Raw genomic sequence first — 16858 nt, 5'->3', positions numbered from 1 at the left:
CTTTTGGTGGTATTTAATCGCCACTGGGGTTTTTATTTTTTGCTAAACAAAAAAAGACTGAAAATTTTGAAAAAAAACACATTCTTTCTTTCTGTTATAAAAGTTTGAAAATAAATAATTGTTCTTCATAAATTTAGGCCGAGATGTATTCTGCTACATGTCTTTGGTGAAAATAACCCAAATTAGGATGTATTTTTTAGTCTGTAGGAAAGTTATAGAGTTCACAAACTATGGTATAGATCTGAATATTGATCAATCCTGAAGTACTGACAGCCAATCTAATTTCTTGAGGTCCAAAAATGTCAGAACAGTACAGATATCCCCCAAATGACCCCTTTTTGCAGAGTAGACAGTCTGACATACTTCATAAGAGGCATGGAGAGTTTTTTGAAGTTGTATTTTTTTTGTCATAATTTTTTGGGAAATTAAAAAAATTATTTTCACTATTTTTTTTTTACATACTGTCACCAGTGCAGTACAGCGTCATCATATAACTGGCATAGCGGTGAACAGGGACACTGACTGGTGACAGTATGAAAAAAAAAATATATTTTTTTTTAAATTTGTTTTTATTATTTTTAATTTATTACTTTTTTTTAAGATTTTTTTTTCATATTTCACTATGACCAAAGTAGTACGTTACCATAGTAACATTGTACTACTTTGGAGAAGTGATCAGTATTTTTTTTTTTTTACACAATTTGCTTATAGCAAAGAATTACTTTGCTATAAGCAAGCATTTACCAGAATGAAATCGATTCATTCAGGTTTTTTTTTTTTTTTGTGCTTAACTGTGATTTGGCCACAGCTAATCACATGACATGTGCATGTGACCTGCTGTGACCATTCACAGCTAGGCACTAGTATACAATGGATGGCATGAATGAAGCCATCCATTGTATACAACTGTCATGTGACCTGCTGTGATTGGTCACAGCAGGTCACATGGTACCGGCAACGGGGCCGGTATCAGATCTGTCATCGGCCGTGTCCGAGGTACACGGCCGGTGACAGATCGCGCCGCTGCGCGGCTCTGCAACCGCGCATGTGCAGGAGCACGCCAATTGGCGTGCACCCGGAAAGGTGAAGCATTTTTGCTGCTGCCAAACGGCTATAGGCCGGGCGGCTAATGGTTAAACATACTGTGCTTACCTCCTCGTGCTGGACATCGACCACTTGGCAGTTCTACATTTTGACTGGTGGACACTGATTTTACATGCTTCTGTCCTAGCTCACTAAGTGCCTGTTGTATGCCGGCAGGATCACTGTGAATCACACGATCAACACGATAGACCACACTTGTATTGGGAGGCGGATGAGGAATTGTTAGAGACTGTGAAGGACGATCGTCATGGCTCCTGCCGCTGAGATGATAAAAATGACAGTATAAAAACACAGAGAACATAGTATATATTTAGGAAAAACAGGGATACTGAGTAACACAATAGTGACTCACCCTCTGTTTCTTGGAGAGGGCCAGCTTCTCTTCTCTCCACTCCTACCGCTACCACCACCTCCTCCTCCTCCTCCCCGACTTGGTCTCTGTCCACCAGGATGCAGAGGTCTGCGATTCTGCCTCTCCATGACCGGCCTCTGGCTAGAGAAGCTCCTTTTTGAAAGATCTTTCCTTTGATCTCGTCCTCCAGTGGAAGTTGGACTGGCTACTCCATTTTGGACAGGAATATCTGCCCTATCTTTCTTTTCTGTAAAGTCACTGCTTTCAGATGCAGTCTCCCATTCCTCATTGGCCTGATCGGAGTTGGCGTTACATGGATCAGGAGATTTATGTCCACGGCGGATCATGACACGTTCTTCTTCAGGCTGTGATGAGCGCTGATGGTGCTCTTGTGTTGATAACTGTTGCGGAGGTGGCGGTGGGCCTCCCCCATTTCCTGCTCGGGCAGCATTCTCCCTCTCTTGCTTTAGTCTCCGGAAACGAGGTGGTTTGTCCTGCTGCTGAGCCCTTCCATGTCTTCGTCTCCTAGGCGGAGGTGGAACCCGTTCCTCATTGGGTGCTGGAGGACTTACAGCCACAATCACTTTGTCATTTTTCCTCTCTATTTTGTGAGGTGGAGGTGGTGGTGGCTGCACAAGAGGAGCCGGAGGTGCTGACTGCTGATGCTGCTGCTTTGGGTTCGCACTCCAGGTCATAGACAATGAATTTCCACCTCCTCTACCTCTTCTTGAAGGCACACCCCTTGGTGTGAAAGTGCGCCCCCTACCAGAATCTCTGCCTTTTTCTTGGTGCCTTGGGTTGCCAGTAGACAATATCTCTGTTTGCTGCTGCACAGAAGATCCACCTTTCCCAGGATCTTTCTCAGAAGGGATTGGCTCCGTCTCACTACCAGTTTCAGAGCCACGCTGCCTCCTCCTTTTAGGAACTTCTTCATACTCTGAACCCTCACTGCGTGTTTCACTGGTATTCCGCTCCCGTCCCCCGGATCCGGGTGCAGGTTTATGGTCTGCATCCCCATCGTCTCTGTAGAAAGGGCTGTCTCTTCTGTACCCACCACGAAATTCGCGACTTCTGCCTCTGCCACCCCGACCTCGGCCACCGTAGGCCCCCCGAAAGCCTCTTCCTCTTGAAAAGTATTCTCCTCTGCCACGGCCTCTAGGGGCTGAAACCATTGCAGGAGAGCTCCGAGGTGGAGCAATTATAGTCTCTTTTCTTCGCCTTGAAGGCGAACCTGTTATCTGTTCAACCTCCCTGCTGGTGTGGTTAGCTTGTCTAGGTTTCTGTGGCTCAGATACTACAGGAAGAGGTTGACTGACCTTAGCATCTTGATGCTCTTTGGGCACAACCTCCTCTCGTCTGCCACCCTTCTTGATAGGACCTGCCCGCCGCTGAGCAGGAGCCTGGTTTAGCACTCCTCCCATACCAAAGGACTCCTCTTGTCTTCGCTTCCCTCCTTCTCCAGGTCTAGGTCCCCAACGAGTTTCAGTCTTGGACTCCCGGCGAGGAGGTGGTCTATGGTACTCAGGCTTTGTAGGTGGTTTTTCAAACTTTGGTTCCTCTTTGGCCATTTCCTTCCTTTCCTCCTTTGGACGCCCACTGCCGACTTCCGGACGAGTGGACGAGTGTGTGGATGGGTTATCTGGCTGTGAAGGTGGAGCAGCAGCTTCCCTCCGGAGCATAGCCGGTTCATCATCAGTCCTGTGTTGCTGCGATGAGGGGACAGACAATGGAGGTGGTTGAGAAGGAGCAGATTCTGAACGCCTCTGTGCAATAGGTTGCTGTGGTACTTGGGAACCCCCAGTGTGGTTATGCTGCTGATGCCAAGAGCGCTGCTCTTCCCCAGGGTAGCGATGCCCTGCGTGTGGTTGTTGGGTTGGTGCAACAGTAGTTTCTTGGTAAGAAGAGAAGGTTCCCAAGTATGATGGAGGCTGTGCCTGCTGGGGAGCGACAGAACGAACGGTTTGAGCCTCACTCCTAGAATTAAAAAAATAAAAAATTACAACCAGCCACACATTTTCAGACCATAAAACAACATTATAGTAAACATGTAGCTATGCCATACACAATGATCTAAGATTTAGGTAGCGGGGATCTCAGGGAACCCTAATCTACACATGTATTCTAGCAGACTGGTTCCCAAAAACCTTCTTCGCAGACACCAACTTTCTGAAAGTCAGTATTTACACAGCTCTAGATACGACCCTCTGACAAAGTGACAAAACTCAGACCTTTCAATCTGTTATCTAGGCACAAAGCACTCCTTTTGGGAGGAAGGGTGATGATAACCTGTTTGGGATGTACAATAAGGACAGCCATCCTCCTAAGACACTAGGAAAAAGCTGTCCAATCCTCCCATAGGCAGCTGTATGGTTAAGATTTCCTGTGGCCTTTAATGGATTAGAAAGAAACCCAAATTAAAAGGTATTTTTTTCTATACTCATAATTCATATTATAAAAAATGTTAGATTTCATTTTTTAATGGTTGAACTGGATGGACTTTTGTCTATTTTCAGCCAGACTAACTATGTAACTATGTGTGGCCTTTAAATTACTGTAAAATTAGGCTGCTGGGTGTCTGTTGAGACTCTACTAGCAGCTGCAGTGAGATGCATGAACCAACATGCTTGGGGGAGAGATACTACCTCTTAGGACACCAAGTCTCCGTTTCACCTGTGTGACTGTCAAGCAATGTGTGACTACATAGAAGAAGAAATTTCCATTTTGTTCTATGGGCCTGATTCACACATGTGCACTATATTTTCTGGCATCTAGGAAAACACTACAGGTGCTTTGTTTTAGGTGGATCGATGCGTGTTTTTGGCTATACAGATTTCAAAAGCAGCACATGGAAAATGTGCAAGAAAAATACAGACATTTTTGCCTAAAGTGGTTATGAAGGCTCAAGGTTTCTTACCTTCATGCCTTCTATGCATGAAGATAGAAAAACCTTTAGTTGGCAGCAGCCCCCCCAATGCTTACTTGAGCACCCTCTTGATCCAGGGATGTGCACAAGAGCCTTGGTTGTCCCGGGTCTCTTCCTCCTCACTGGCTGAAACAGCAGCGGAAGCCATTGGCTCCTGTAGTTATTGTCCAATCACAGCCAGTAAAAGCCAATAGGGCGAGAGCGGGAGGTGATGCTGATCTGCCTCTGTGTGTGAATGGACACAGAGAGCAGCCGCTCAGGTGTAAGCTTGCTTGGGTGCCCCCATAGCAAGCTGTCTGCTGTGGGGGCACTTGGCATGGGCCAGAAGCTCCGGCAAGAGACCCAAGAAAAGGGAGATCGGGACAGTTCGGTGCAAAACCACTTCAAAGAGCAGGTAAGCATGACATGTTTGATATTTTAAAGAAAACAATATGCTGTTAAAGTAACCTATGCCTAGCCTAAGCTAAAACAGAGCTCTTACAGCCTGTTTAGAAAGGTAAAGCCCACAGATAGGAGATATCCCTTTCTGCCTCAGTCTAGTGTCCAAACTCCTAGAGGCAGGGCATAGAACACCAGAGGTCTGCTATTCCACAGAGAATCCTGGGAGAAACCTCAATTTTTTCTGATTTACAATGAAAGTAAGATATGCTAAAGCCTTCAGCTTTAAAAAGGCTCCTACAGCTGTATGCAGTTTTAAATCAGTGACTCTGTTACATAGGATGTATCTGTGATGTAATTCAGGTTTTCTAGGTGCACAGATTGCCCAGAGGAAAGAGGATTTGGATGGCCAATATTCTAGAAAGAGAAATAAAACCCTTTTTGGATTTGTAATGAAAGTAAGACATACAGCTAGTTTTGATTTCAAGGAAGCTCTACCATGTTTTAAATGACAAGCAGAGCAATATCACCCGATAATGTCAATAGGTCTGGTCACCCTTTCTCTAATAATATATTACATATACTGCACATTCAGTTAAAATGATAGAAGACAAGCTTCTATCATACAATTCTGCTAGACTTCAGGTTTAAAAAACATATAGCAAAGACTTGAGCAAATATTCTACAGAACATGTGAAAAAGAACTTGGGCTTCAATTAAACTTCAACATGGAAGCCATTAGCGGAACACCAAGTTAAAACAAGTGCACAAAGATCACCTCCTCACCACAAAAAAAAAAATCTCCAAGTAGATGACAACAGCTCCACCACCTACCTCAAATCCCGCTCCTCCTCTTCAGCACTCGGTCGTAGTGGTGATGCAATTGGGCGTGCTTCAGCAGGATTGTACATTTCACTGCCCCACATTACTTTGGAGTCTGCTGGAGGAGTCCCTCGCTCTCTCATTAGTGAAGGATGCCGCTCATATCCATCTGATCCTGACCCTCCGCTGTCTGATCGTTCCCGGGACATCAGTCCTAAATAAAAGAATTCAATAAGCCATAATAAATTGGTGGCACATTATATAACAGGCCCTGCTGCCGATGTAGACTAGTATTCACTCCCAAAATAAAGAAGCCAAAATGTTTTCCTCTTGTTATATAGTGGGAAAGGTTTGGAACCTGGCAGGATTTTACAGCTGTATGTGTAAGCAATAAACACTTTACGGAGGTCCTCCTTTCTATCCCAATCAAAGTTTTTCATGTTTTAATGTATTTGGCTAAAATATACTAAAAAGCCAGCATGTACTTTGAGTGTTTTGGGCTTTACTGCTTGGTACAATATAGTCATTCTAATCCAGGGTTCACTAAATGGCAGACCACGGTCTGGACCTGGACCAAGCAACAATCCTGTACAGACCGCAGCCCTGCCATTTATCAGCCTGGGTGTTTTCCCTCGGGTCTCCTGTCCAGCTGCCGCTATCATACTCACAGCAGGCATGGGTGGGAAGTGCTGCAGATCTGCAGAGAATGGAAATCTTTTCACATTAACAAGCCAGAAATGACCTGCTTGTTAACACAAGCCCTGTCCCGGTCTGCAGCACCTGTTGCCCCTGCCTGCTGTGAGTATGATAGCAGCAGCTGGGAGAGAGACCTGAGAGAGAACACCCATCTGCTATGGGTCTCTGCCCTGGTAGGACTGTGCAGGAGAGGCTGCAAATGAAAGGGGCCCTGGGATAAAGGAGAGGATGGCTGTGACTGCAAGGGGCATGGTGATGTGTAAAGGGGGCACTGAGAGGGGCATGGTGATGTGTAAGGGAACATTGCGGTGTGTAAAGGTGGCATGGTGATGTGTAAAGGAACACTGCGGTGTGTAAAGGGGGCATGGTGATGTGTAAAGGAACATTGCGGTGTGTAAAGGGGGCATGGTGATGTGTAAAGGAACATTGCGGTGTGTGAAGGGGGCATGGTGATGTGTAAAGGAACACTGCGGTGTGTAAAGGGGGCATGGTTATGTGTAAAGGAACATTGCGGTGTGTAAAGGGGGTATGGTGATGTGTAAAGGAACACTGCGGTGTGTAAAGGGGGCATGGTGATGTGTAAAGGAACATTGCGGTGTGTAAAGGGGGTATGGTGATGTGTAAAGGAACACTGCGGTGTGTGAAGGGGGCATGGTGATGTGTAAAGGAACATTGCGGTGTGTGAAGGGGGCATGGTGATGTGTAAAGGAACGTTGCGGTGTGTAAAGGAACATTGCGGTGTGTAAAGGGGGCACGGTGATGTGTAAAGGGGGCACGGTGATGTGTAAAGGGGGCACGGTGATGTGTAAGGGAACATTGCAGTGTGTAAAGGGGGCATGGAGATGTGAAGGGGAATTGAGGACACTGAGTGCTTCAAAAGGGGGACTGTGATGTGATATAAAGGGGAACTGTGGACACTGATGTAAAGGGGGGGGGGGCTATGATGTTGAGGGGGGTTGTGATGTGAAGGAGGGGCTGGGGACAGCCATGTAAAGATGGCAAGACACGGATATACAGGGGTGACTGATGTAAAAGGCGGTAGTGAAGTGAGAGTCAGACCTCTGCTGGAAGAAAACTTTACCAACTGAACCTCCACAAATTTTAATTCAAGACCCCTGATCTAATCCCTGTGGGTCGGAAAACAGAGGTGTGTACAGCATTTAAAGGAGAAACAAGGACAGCAATACATCATAGGGGTGAGGATGAAGAGCAAACTGGAGGAAGGGAGACACAAAGTAGTAGTCACCCGCTAGCTGAAGGTCACCTTCTACCTACCTATGGGGTTTGTTAATAACATAAGTGTCTGAACAGAAGTACAAATCATTTGGCAGGTAAACAGTTTACAGCTCTGCTTTAAGCCTCAGACTAATTATCTGGACAAGAAGTCCCTTAGTGCTTCCAAATACATTTAAGGTAGAACTTCAGCCTTGCATTTTTCATGCATTTCAAGGAGAAATCCATAATTTTGTGTTTGTGTTAATGACCCTTAAAATGCAGAAAAGCACACAATAAAAGCAAACATACATAATTAAAAGGATAAGCCCTAATGTTCATGCACACTGGTGTGAAGGGGGCCCTTGGGGTTTAGATCTGAACAATTCTATTTATGATCTACCATTTCTCACCTGAAGGATGGACCCCCGCTGTGGGAGGGTAATAATCCATGGGTCTCCCTTGAATGATGCGTGGATCAATGAAAGGAGGAACCATCACCCATCGAGGGTCATAGCTGACATGAGGTGGTGGCAGTGGGGCAGGTGGTTGTTGTTGCGGGGTGGCCACGGGAGTAGTCCTTCCCATTGACCCTCCTCCGTAGAGTGTTTTCTGTGGAGGCTGTGATGCAGCTGCTGATAGAGGTTGTGATGGAGGAGGTCCAGCAGGGGAGGGAGGTGTGGGCACTCTGTTCTGCTGCCACTGCTTCATCAGCTGCTCCTAATACACATACAAAAAAACACAACAATCAGAAAGCAAACAATGCTATGATTTCCTTCTGTTGTGCTACTTGTTAGTAAACTTTCAATTTTTTTTTAAATGCAACTAGGGCAAGTATCACAATCCAACACGATAACAGCCTTTTGCAGTTTCCTGTACTGTAGTACCGATAGTTCGAGCAAATGTGTACTGACAAGAGCCGTGCTAATAGTGAGCAGACAGATGATCTTATCAGTGTTCTGCTGTTCTTTCACTGTTTAGTCAGGGTCTGGAGTAAGGACACCACTGCATCCCTTCTACAGGGAAGGATGAAGTACGGGTACCTAGAAGTAGAACACAGCTGCAGCAATCTCCTAAACCACTTTTTGCTGACAGGCAAATCTCAAACCAACTCAGATAGTGTTGTAGCTTGAAGAAAAGCCCCCTCATCCCACTCACAATCCTACCTGCCTATCACTATTAAGGGCAGCCCAACTGGCTAGTAAACAACTAACATGCAGGAGGTAGGAAAGGGCAGGCAAGTATCTGCACAGATCAGCCATGACCAGAAGGTTTGGGAGGCCAATGACGCTATATGCAGACACCTATTCCTTATTTTACGCCTAAAAAAGTTTCTATAATAATACAACTTGTATGTAAAAGTGCTTATTGTTTCTTGCTATGAGATACTATGGCCCTATGAGGAACAAATGCAAACACTTAAGGCAGGGGTGGGCAATTCATTTTCCCAAGGGGCCACATGAGAAACTGGGACTTTTGTGGAGGGCCGAACATAATTCTGCTCAACATAATTCAGGACCTGGGAAGGTCTGTGAGTACATAAATATATAGAAAACAAACACCTGGCGCTAGAAATAATAGGTATGACTGCTCACGAAACAGGTCTCTCTCAGATCAGGGAGTGGTAAAAATTGGCGCCTGAGATATGTTTCTACCATCCCGGCTGCCCACTCAAACTGTAAAATACCAGCCAGACAAAGGCTTTTCACATGCCACGGCTGCAGAGTTAATTTCATTTTTAACAACAGGGCCGAGCTGCAAACGTGTACAATGCACATGATTGCAGCGCAGTAGTACAGCATTGTAAGGTTAAATCAGATACGAGGAGGCACCAAATGCCCTCTGAAAAGCAGTGTGACTGGAAGGAGAGAGCCTGAGATCAGTATCACAGGGATTTCCGCAGATCCTGACCTGGAGTGAAGAACAGGTGTATGGCTCCTTGGGCTTGCAGAGTGCAGGCGCAAACATAAGAAGAACTTAGCCGCGTAGCAGGGTGGCGGAAGAGCGTCAGGACATCTCTTAGGCAACATTCTCCCAGCAGAACTGAACCTTCCTGCTGCACGGATCAGCTCCTCATGCTTTCTCCTGCCAGTTCTTGCAGCTCTCCACATAGACATCTATCAGCGTACCCCTCTGAGCCAGTTTGCTCTGAGGAAGCCTGTAGGTTCAGAGAGAGGCATGCGGACAGTGGAGGCCTTAAGGGCTGGAGAGGGACAGCAGAAAGGTCAGATGTTACCCTGGGGCCGCTATTTGCTTAGGTCTGTCTTAGGATGTCTCCAATCTGAGCTGGACAAACCCTCTCTGCTTACTTCATAGGGAACTCCTCTGACAAAGAGGCACAACGATGTGCAGCAGGGGGAGAGAAAAAAGGGATTTTTTAACTGACACTTTGAAAGTGAAACTTCCTCTCCTACTACCTGCTGCTGACGCTGGAAGCGAGGTGGCAAACTCTTCTGAAACTTGTTGTATCCTCCCTGGGAAGGTCCTGTAACTGGCGGGCGGCTCACAGTTGGTATCGGCTCTTGTTTAGGCTCTGGTCGTGGAGGTGGGCTTGGTTCACCTTTCACCTGGGGAACTTCAGCCTGTGGTTGCGCTACTGTGGGCTGCGGAGGAGGCTCAGGAGCTGCCACTGGTTCCACCACTACAAGGAAATTAGAAGTGATTTTAGGCAAATACTGAAAAAAACAAAACAAAAAAAACACACTACTAAGTTTGAAACAGGTGAAAGAATTTGCTCATTTGGCTAGTGTGACTATACGATATTTAATTTTATATTTACATGCAACATAAACCTTCCCCTCATCAACTAGTAATACGTTTTGTTATAATTGCATATCTTATTTTAGATCCAGTGACATCATCACTGAGTCCCTGTGCTTTTCCATGTAATGGAGACAGATCATGGCTGGTGGAAGAAGCCAGCAATGTGCTATACATAGCTACCAGACACCACCACAATAATCTGCCTGAGTACTTCCTTCCAGAACCCTCTGCCCTGATGCACTCCGCTTGGGAAGATTTATGCAAATAACATTTCTTGATGGGTAGATGGGTCAGTTTGGACCTGTGAGCAATCCAAGGAAAGCTACATTTACAAGCAGACTAATAAGACTACTAAATTGAAAGAAGTTTTCCAGAGGCAGTAAGGCAGGGGAGAAAAGCGCTAAATGATGCTGGACATCCTCTAGCCAAGAAATGAGGCAGGTTTTAACAGGAATGCTGCAGCTTCTAAAGCAAACTGTAAAGCTCATCGTGTGCGGTGACTTTAACCACCTCCCGTCTGGCCGTTGTATATAAACGGCCTCCCCGCACCCTGCTTGTGCGCGCTGCACCGCGATCCGGTGCCTGCTGAGTCCTCCAGGAAAAAAAAAAATCTTCATCACCCCCCACAAGTAGTACAGTGTCAACATGGTGACACTGTACTGCTAGGGTGACAGTATGTTTAAAAAAAAAAATAAATAAATAAAATGATTTTATATATATATATATATATATGTTTAAAAATGATAATTTTGGTTATAAACTAATTTGGGTTATTTTTTTTTTACTAAAAATATAACGGAATAAATTTTGTCCAAGATGTATGATGAAATACTATTTATTTGCAAAATTCTGTATAAGAAAAACACTAAATTCATATGGGTACAGTGTTGCATGACCACGCAATTGTCATTCAAAGTGTGATAGCACTGAAAGCTGAAAATTGGCCTGGACAAAAAGGGGGGAAAGTGTCCGGACTGGAAGTGGTTAAAGTAAGCAATTTCTGTAAAAAGGAGAAGCATCTGTACAGATATACAAGACTGAAGGTAAGGCTGTAGGTGGGGTGGTTACATTTGTGAGAATGGAGTCATTACTCCGGCCCTGCCACATTTAATTGGCCAGTGAGGCAGTCCATTACAGCAACAGGCCAACAGGGAGATGAAGAAGAAAACTTGCTTACTCCTGACATAGCTAATAGACGTCCAGCTTTGGGGTTCCTAGGGCACTATTACAATATTTGCAGGTAAGTGCAAGACAGTTCCAAATGGCCAAAATTTCAGTATTTGCTAATTGCTCTTTATGCATACTTTTTCTTCCAACACCAAATCTGTACACACGTGGCTTGTATAACATGATATCATACCAGGGGAATTCTGGGCTGGAGGCTCCGGAACATCACCGGCCCCGCTTCTTCCTGCCAACTCTGCCTCTTCTGGTGCAGTTCGGCGTTTCATGTCTAGACGCTTGAGTTTCTCAGCGCAGGCGGCTCTTCTCTCTTCCTCCATCCTGCGCTCCTCCTCTTCTCTCCTCCTTCGAGCACGCTCCACTGCCTGGGAGATCTCAGAGGAGGACTGCTTTCTGCGCTGACGCCAAGCTTCGTCCTCATCTTCTACAGGTGTCCCTGCTGAGGGAGCCAACGGCTTTTCCTTAAAATGGGGATAAAACATGAAAGAATTGAAGTGAAGCTACTAAGAGAGGTATGGAGGCAGACACTGCTCTTATTTCATTCAGTGGTAGAAAAATTGAATTCTTAGAGTTTTAAAAAGTAAATTATGACCATCTTTAAAGCAAATACTCACATCTGCCCCAACGATGCGACCACTGGATCTTTTGCTGGCCGCTAATATCTTTTCCCAGGGTTTCTTGCCTCCTGATTGGTCAGCAGGAATGACATGACTCCTGTTCATCTGCATGGGAGTCATTTATCCCTGCACATTGGCACTGTGCAGAGAATGTATGCTGAGCTGCACATACCCAAAAGAACAGCGCTGTGAAGTCCGTGATTAAAATCAATCAACATGCAATACAGTCTATCCCAGGACTGTGTGGTGGAACGTCCGCTCACCTGCGTCCCCGGACCGGGAAGGGATGCTGTTCCTCAGTGTGTGCCAGAGGCGGTCGGGGATTGCGGCGCTCTGGAAGTGACGTCACTGCGACCGGGGCGGAGGCGGAAGTGGAGTCCTGGGCATGAGACGCAAGCTAGGAAGGTAACCGTGACGTGATTCGCGCACATGCACTTTTTCAAGTATGAAGAATATGCGGTTATGAATTAAGTGAACAAAAGGGCCGCGCAATGATGGAAAGGGGAGGGAGGAAGAGCAGGAACGGACATTCCCCCTTTATGGCACCATCCCTTCCCTTTCCATCATTGCCTAGCCCGGTCGCAGTGACGTCACTTCCAGAGCACTGTGATGTCCGGCTGCCTCTGGCACACACCAAGGAACAGCATCCCTTCCTGGTCTGGGGACGCAGGTGAGCAGACGTTACACTGCACGGTCCTGGGATAGACTGTATTGCATGTTGAATTTCACAACGGTTTTATTATTGGATCAATAAAGGTACACCTCCATGGGAGGTAAACATTGATTTTAATCACGGACTTCACAGCGCTGTTCTTTTGGGCTTATACACCATACTTTCATTCGTGTTACATCAGCAGCTCTGAAATGTGATCCTCACCACTGAGCTCATGTGCTTTGACCTTTCGTTCTAGTGAGCTGCACAAGCGCAGCTCTTGAACGCTCAAAAGGTGAACAGGCAGGTAAGTTTTATTGCAGAGGAGGCAGCATGTCTCTTCTGCAATAAAAAGCTACCTGTTTGCAATTTTTTTTCACTAAAAGTTTAGTTCCATTTTAAAGCAGGACTCCGGTGAAATTTATAACAAAAAAGTAAAAAAAAAAATCTGCCAAGTGTAAGAATGTTAAGCCATCTTGAATTATCTGGTGCAAGGTGGTGTAAGAAGCAGCAATAACAGATTGATTAGGGACATCACAATTGTTGTAGGGCTACCTTTGGCATGTAAGTCTGCCATAATGTTTAAATATGCTGTGCTTACTTGTACAATATGGCAATATTCTTGACCACAGGCAGCAGACTTTAGTTCTACTTTAATCAACTGCAAACACTCAGCAAAGTATTCTGTGCAGAGGATATATTCCTGACCACAGACATGAATTTCTGTTAGGTACTCCAGTTCATAGGCAGTTTATAGCAGCAAGTTAAAAAAAACAAACAAAACAAAAAAACACATCAATGTTAAGTCAAGCTATGTGCTAACTAAAAAAAAGTTTCCTTTTTATAGATTAGGGGTTGATATGTTTTCAGATAACAATATAGAGTCTGGTTAAAAAATGATTCTTGGAGTGGGACCTTAGACCTTTCCTATATACAAAAAGACTAACCTTGTGCTCTGGTGGTGGCCCTCGATGTGCAGATTGTCCCCTCTGAGGAGGAGGAACAATGGCAGCAGGTGCCGGCAAGGGCTCCGGAGCTCGAGACACCTCTGTCCATGCAGCTTTAACTAGTGGAGGCTTCTCCTCTGTGGGTGAGGCTTTCCTTGTATCAGAGGTTTCCACAATTTTCTGAGGAGGGGGAACAGGTGACTTTTCAGTAGGGACCGGAGTCTCTCTGTGGATACAATTGAAGAATCATAGCATGAAGATCAGAGGACGGGACATAATACCTAAAACAAACAAGGAGGGGAATTTACTAAGACTGGAATAGCCAGAATAAGAAGCAGCTGTGTATGGCAACCAATCAGCTTCTACCTTTCATTTTCAAAACGTAAAGTGTAAGTTCACCTTTACAGAAAATCTGTAAGGTGACCTTACACTGGACCTCCTCCCCATCCCCCTGGTTGCTCTGTATTGGAGTCCTGTGAGTCTCCACTGTTGGACACTGGCATGTTGTTTCACCGGTCCAGGGATTTGAAATCCCCGTGGCTTAATCTCCTCTCTGTACTGCTTTGCCAGTATGGACCAGAGGCATTCTATTTGGTCAGCACAGTCACATAGGCGGTGCTGACCAATTAGAATTTGTCAGAACTGCGAGGAGAGGAAAGAAAGCCACTGGGATTTCAAAATACCAGACCAGTGAAGCGGCATGCCAACACTTCCAACGCAGGATTGTGGGACTTGGGGGTGGAGGAACAGCGGGACTGGGGGGTTGGGGGTGGAGAGGGGGACCAGTGTAAGATCACCTTACAGATTTTCTGTAAATGTGAACTTAAACTAAGTGAATAAGCTGAAGATAGAAGCCAGTTGATTGCCCTACACAGCTGCTCCAGATTCTGTCTGCTCCAGTATTAGTAAATTCTCCAAGGTTTTTCTTCTTTATAAAAACATGCAACTTGGAAAACCAAAAGCACCTCTTTTCTTCTGTGTCTGTATCCTTCCCATCCTCATCATCGCTGAATTTCAGCTTTTCTGTATAGTCTACCTCTTCATGAGCCCCTGGAAGATTGAAAAGAATCAATGAGTCACTCCAATGTGAAAAAGAGATTAATTGTGACCAATGACCAGTTAATCACCTGCCCATCCGTCGTCTGTCTCTTGATCCAGCTCATCAAATTCTTTCAGGTCGTCTTGCTTCAAGATAGATGGGCGGTTCACAGTTTCAGACAACCTGGGTGCAGTTTGAGGAGCACGTGGAGGAGCCAGCCGTGGAAATCTGCACAGGAAGCCAAAGACTAAATATCTTAACCATTTATAAAAGTGAACTGGCCTTCAAATAAATGATTTACATACAGATCAGAAAACCAGAGGATCAGCAGAGCTGGAGGTTACTACTGAGCAGGGGAGCTGAGTAATGAGCTGGGAATCTGCTGAGTAGGGGTACTACTGATGCAGGGTTCTATTGGGCTCCTTAACAAATATAAAATCAACACACAGGGCATTTGCCAAGCTTAATTAAAAATCAAAAACACGTCACAGAAGTATCAAAAACACATCAAAAAAGCACATTGAAGCGGTTAGGTGCTTTAATGTGTGTTAAAGTCAAAGCAAAAGAATGTTCATTTGATTTCTAACAGTCAGTGGGGTGAAATCCACAGTCATTTGAAACCATAATGACAAGAAAACCCAAAAAAGCAGAATGGAAAATTTCTCTAACAAATTTTTTTCAGTGTATGTGATTTTTCTTCGGGAAATTACATTGATTCCAAAATCAAACGTTACAAGAAAACAAAACTTCAAATTTTAGTACGAATATTCTTATTACTTTTGTTCGAAAATCTACTGGTGTACACCCAGCTTAACTGCTGTGCGCACACAGAAAAACGCAACACACTCCAGCCCAGCTCCCTCATGTAGAAAGGATAGTTTTGGGAAGAAGGACAAAGTCCACAATATTTAAAAATGGTTGCCGGGGGGGGGCTGAATGGGATAGACAAAAGTTTCCAAACACCCCTAGCAGAATTTCCTCTGCATAATTAAAGGGCCAGGCACTTATTTAACAACCTTCAGTAATTAGAACAGTCGTTATATTTAAGGGTGAACACGGCAGCCCTGCATCACTCACTTTGGAATAGCATATCCCTGGGGTCTTCAGGGACTGGGTCACACTTATTTATTTCAGGTACTTATATAGCGCCGTCAATTTATGCAGCACATCACATATATATATTGTACATTCACATTAGTCCCTAACCCTCAAGGGGCGTACAATCTAAGGTCCCTAACTTACATTTATACATACTAGGGTCAATTTAGACAGGATCCAATTAACCTACCAACATGTCTTTGGAGTGTGGGAGGAAACCAGAGTACCCGGAGGAAACCCACACAGGCAGAGGGAAAACAAGCAAACGCCAGGCAGGTGGTGTTGTGGTTGGGATTCGAACCATCGACCCTAATACTGCCAGGCGGAAGTGCTAACCATTTATCCACTGTGCTGCACACTTGTGCAGGACTGCCACTGCTGCCAACTTTGCAGAGTGAACTGAAGAGCAGCGTCTAATGCAGGGTCCAATTCCCAAAGCGATTTTACAGGCCAGACCCACAGATCTACAAATTGTGCTGAATCAGATACTCCATCAGGAGATTAAAAAAAATAAAAATAAAAAAAAAGACCATCACCTAAGGACACTGGAAAACCTTTAGGTGGGAATAATTGTATGGGAGTCCTAACAGTTCTGTTTGTCAGTGTCCAGTCACTTGAAAATAGCATCAAGTAACAAAGTTTTCTAAGACGGTGCCTATGTTCTGTATGGTTTGATCAAGAAAAGTATTTTGGTGCATTTTGTGTCCCCACTGACTCATCAACACTATTGCACATAAAAGTACAGTGGGTATAGAAGAGAATCACCCCTTTTAAAATAATCACATTTTGTTGCTTTGCAGCCTGATATGAAGACAGTCTTTGTTTTATCTAGCTGTATTTACTCAGTGCAACTTATACTATCCAAATGTAAGATAGAACACCAACATGTCAGAAAAAAATGTAAAAACAAAATCACCGAGTTGGGAACAGGATCACCCCCTTTGTGTCAGTATTTTGTTGAACCACCTTTTGCTTTAAATTCCAGCCTTTAATCTGTTGGAATGTGTCTCTACTAACTTTGACTATTTGCCCGCTCTTCTTTGCAGAACTGCTCAAGTTCAGCTAAATTTGAA

At 44.9% G+C, this 16858-nt stretch overlaps 1 protein-coding gene across 2 annotated transcripts in view; it reads right to left on the bottom strand.

Moving 5' to 3' along the window:
- The window catches only part of PRRC2A (proline rich coiled-coil 2A), an 89942-nt gene that overhangs the window by 24129 nt on the left and 48955 nt on the right, over positions 1–16858 (bottom strand). For both annotated transcript variants that reach the window (XM_089659132.1, XM_089659133.1), the window contains exons 9-17: positions 14776–14915; positions 14614–14698; positions 13649–13874; positions 11611–11893; positions 9905–10128; positions 7901–8207; positions 5592–5793; positions 1457–3430; positions 1153–1364 (exon numbers count right to left, since the gene is read on the bottom strand). In XM_089659132.1, coding sequence (XP_089515258.1) covers positions 1153–1364; positions 1457–3430; positions 5592–5793; positions 7901–8207; positions 9905–10128; positions 11611–11893; positions 13649–13874; positions 14614–14698; positions 14776–14915 — 3653 coding nt within the window. The remainder of the gene's footprint in view (positions 1–1152; positions 1365–1456; positions 3431–5591; positions 5794–7900; positions 8208–9904; positions 10129–11610; positions 11894–13648; positions 13875–14613; positions 14699–14775; positions 14916–16858) is intronic.

This window comes from Staurois parvus, unplaced genomic scaffold (genome assembly GCF_062004578.1).
Source record: "Staurois parvus isolate SC_StPar_1 unplaced genomic scaffold, SC_StPar_1.0 ptg001133l, whole genome shotgun sequence".
NCBI classification, from domain to species: Eukaryota; Metazoa; Chordata; class Amphibia; order Anura; family Ranidae; genus Staurois; species Staurois parvus.
The sequence above is the reverse complement of the archived record's forward strand: the minus strand, read 5'-3'. Positions and strand labels throughout refer to the sequence as shown.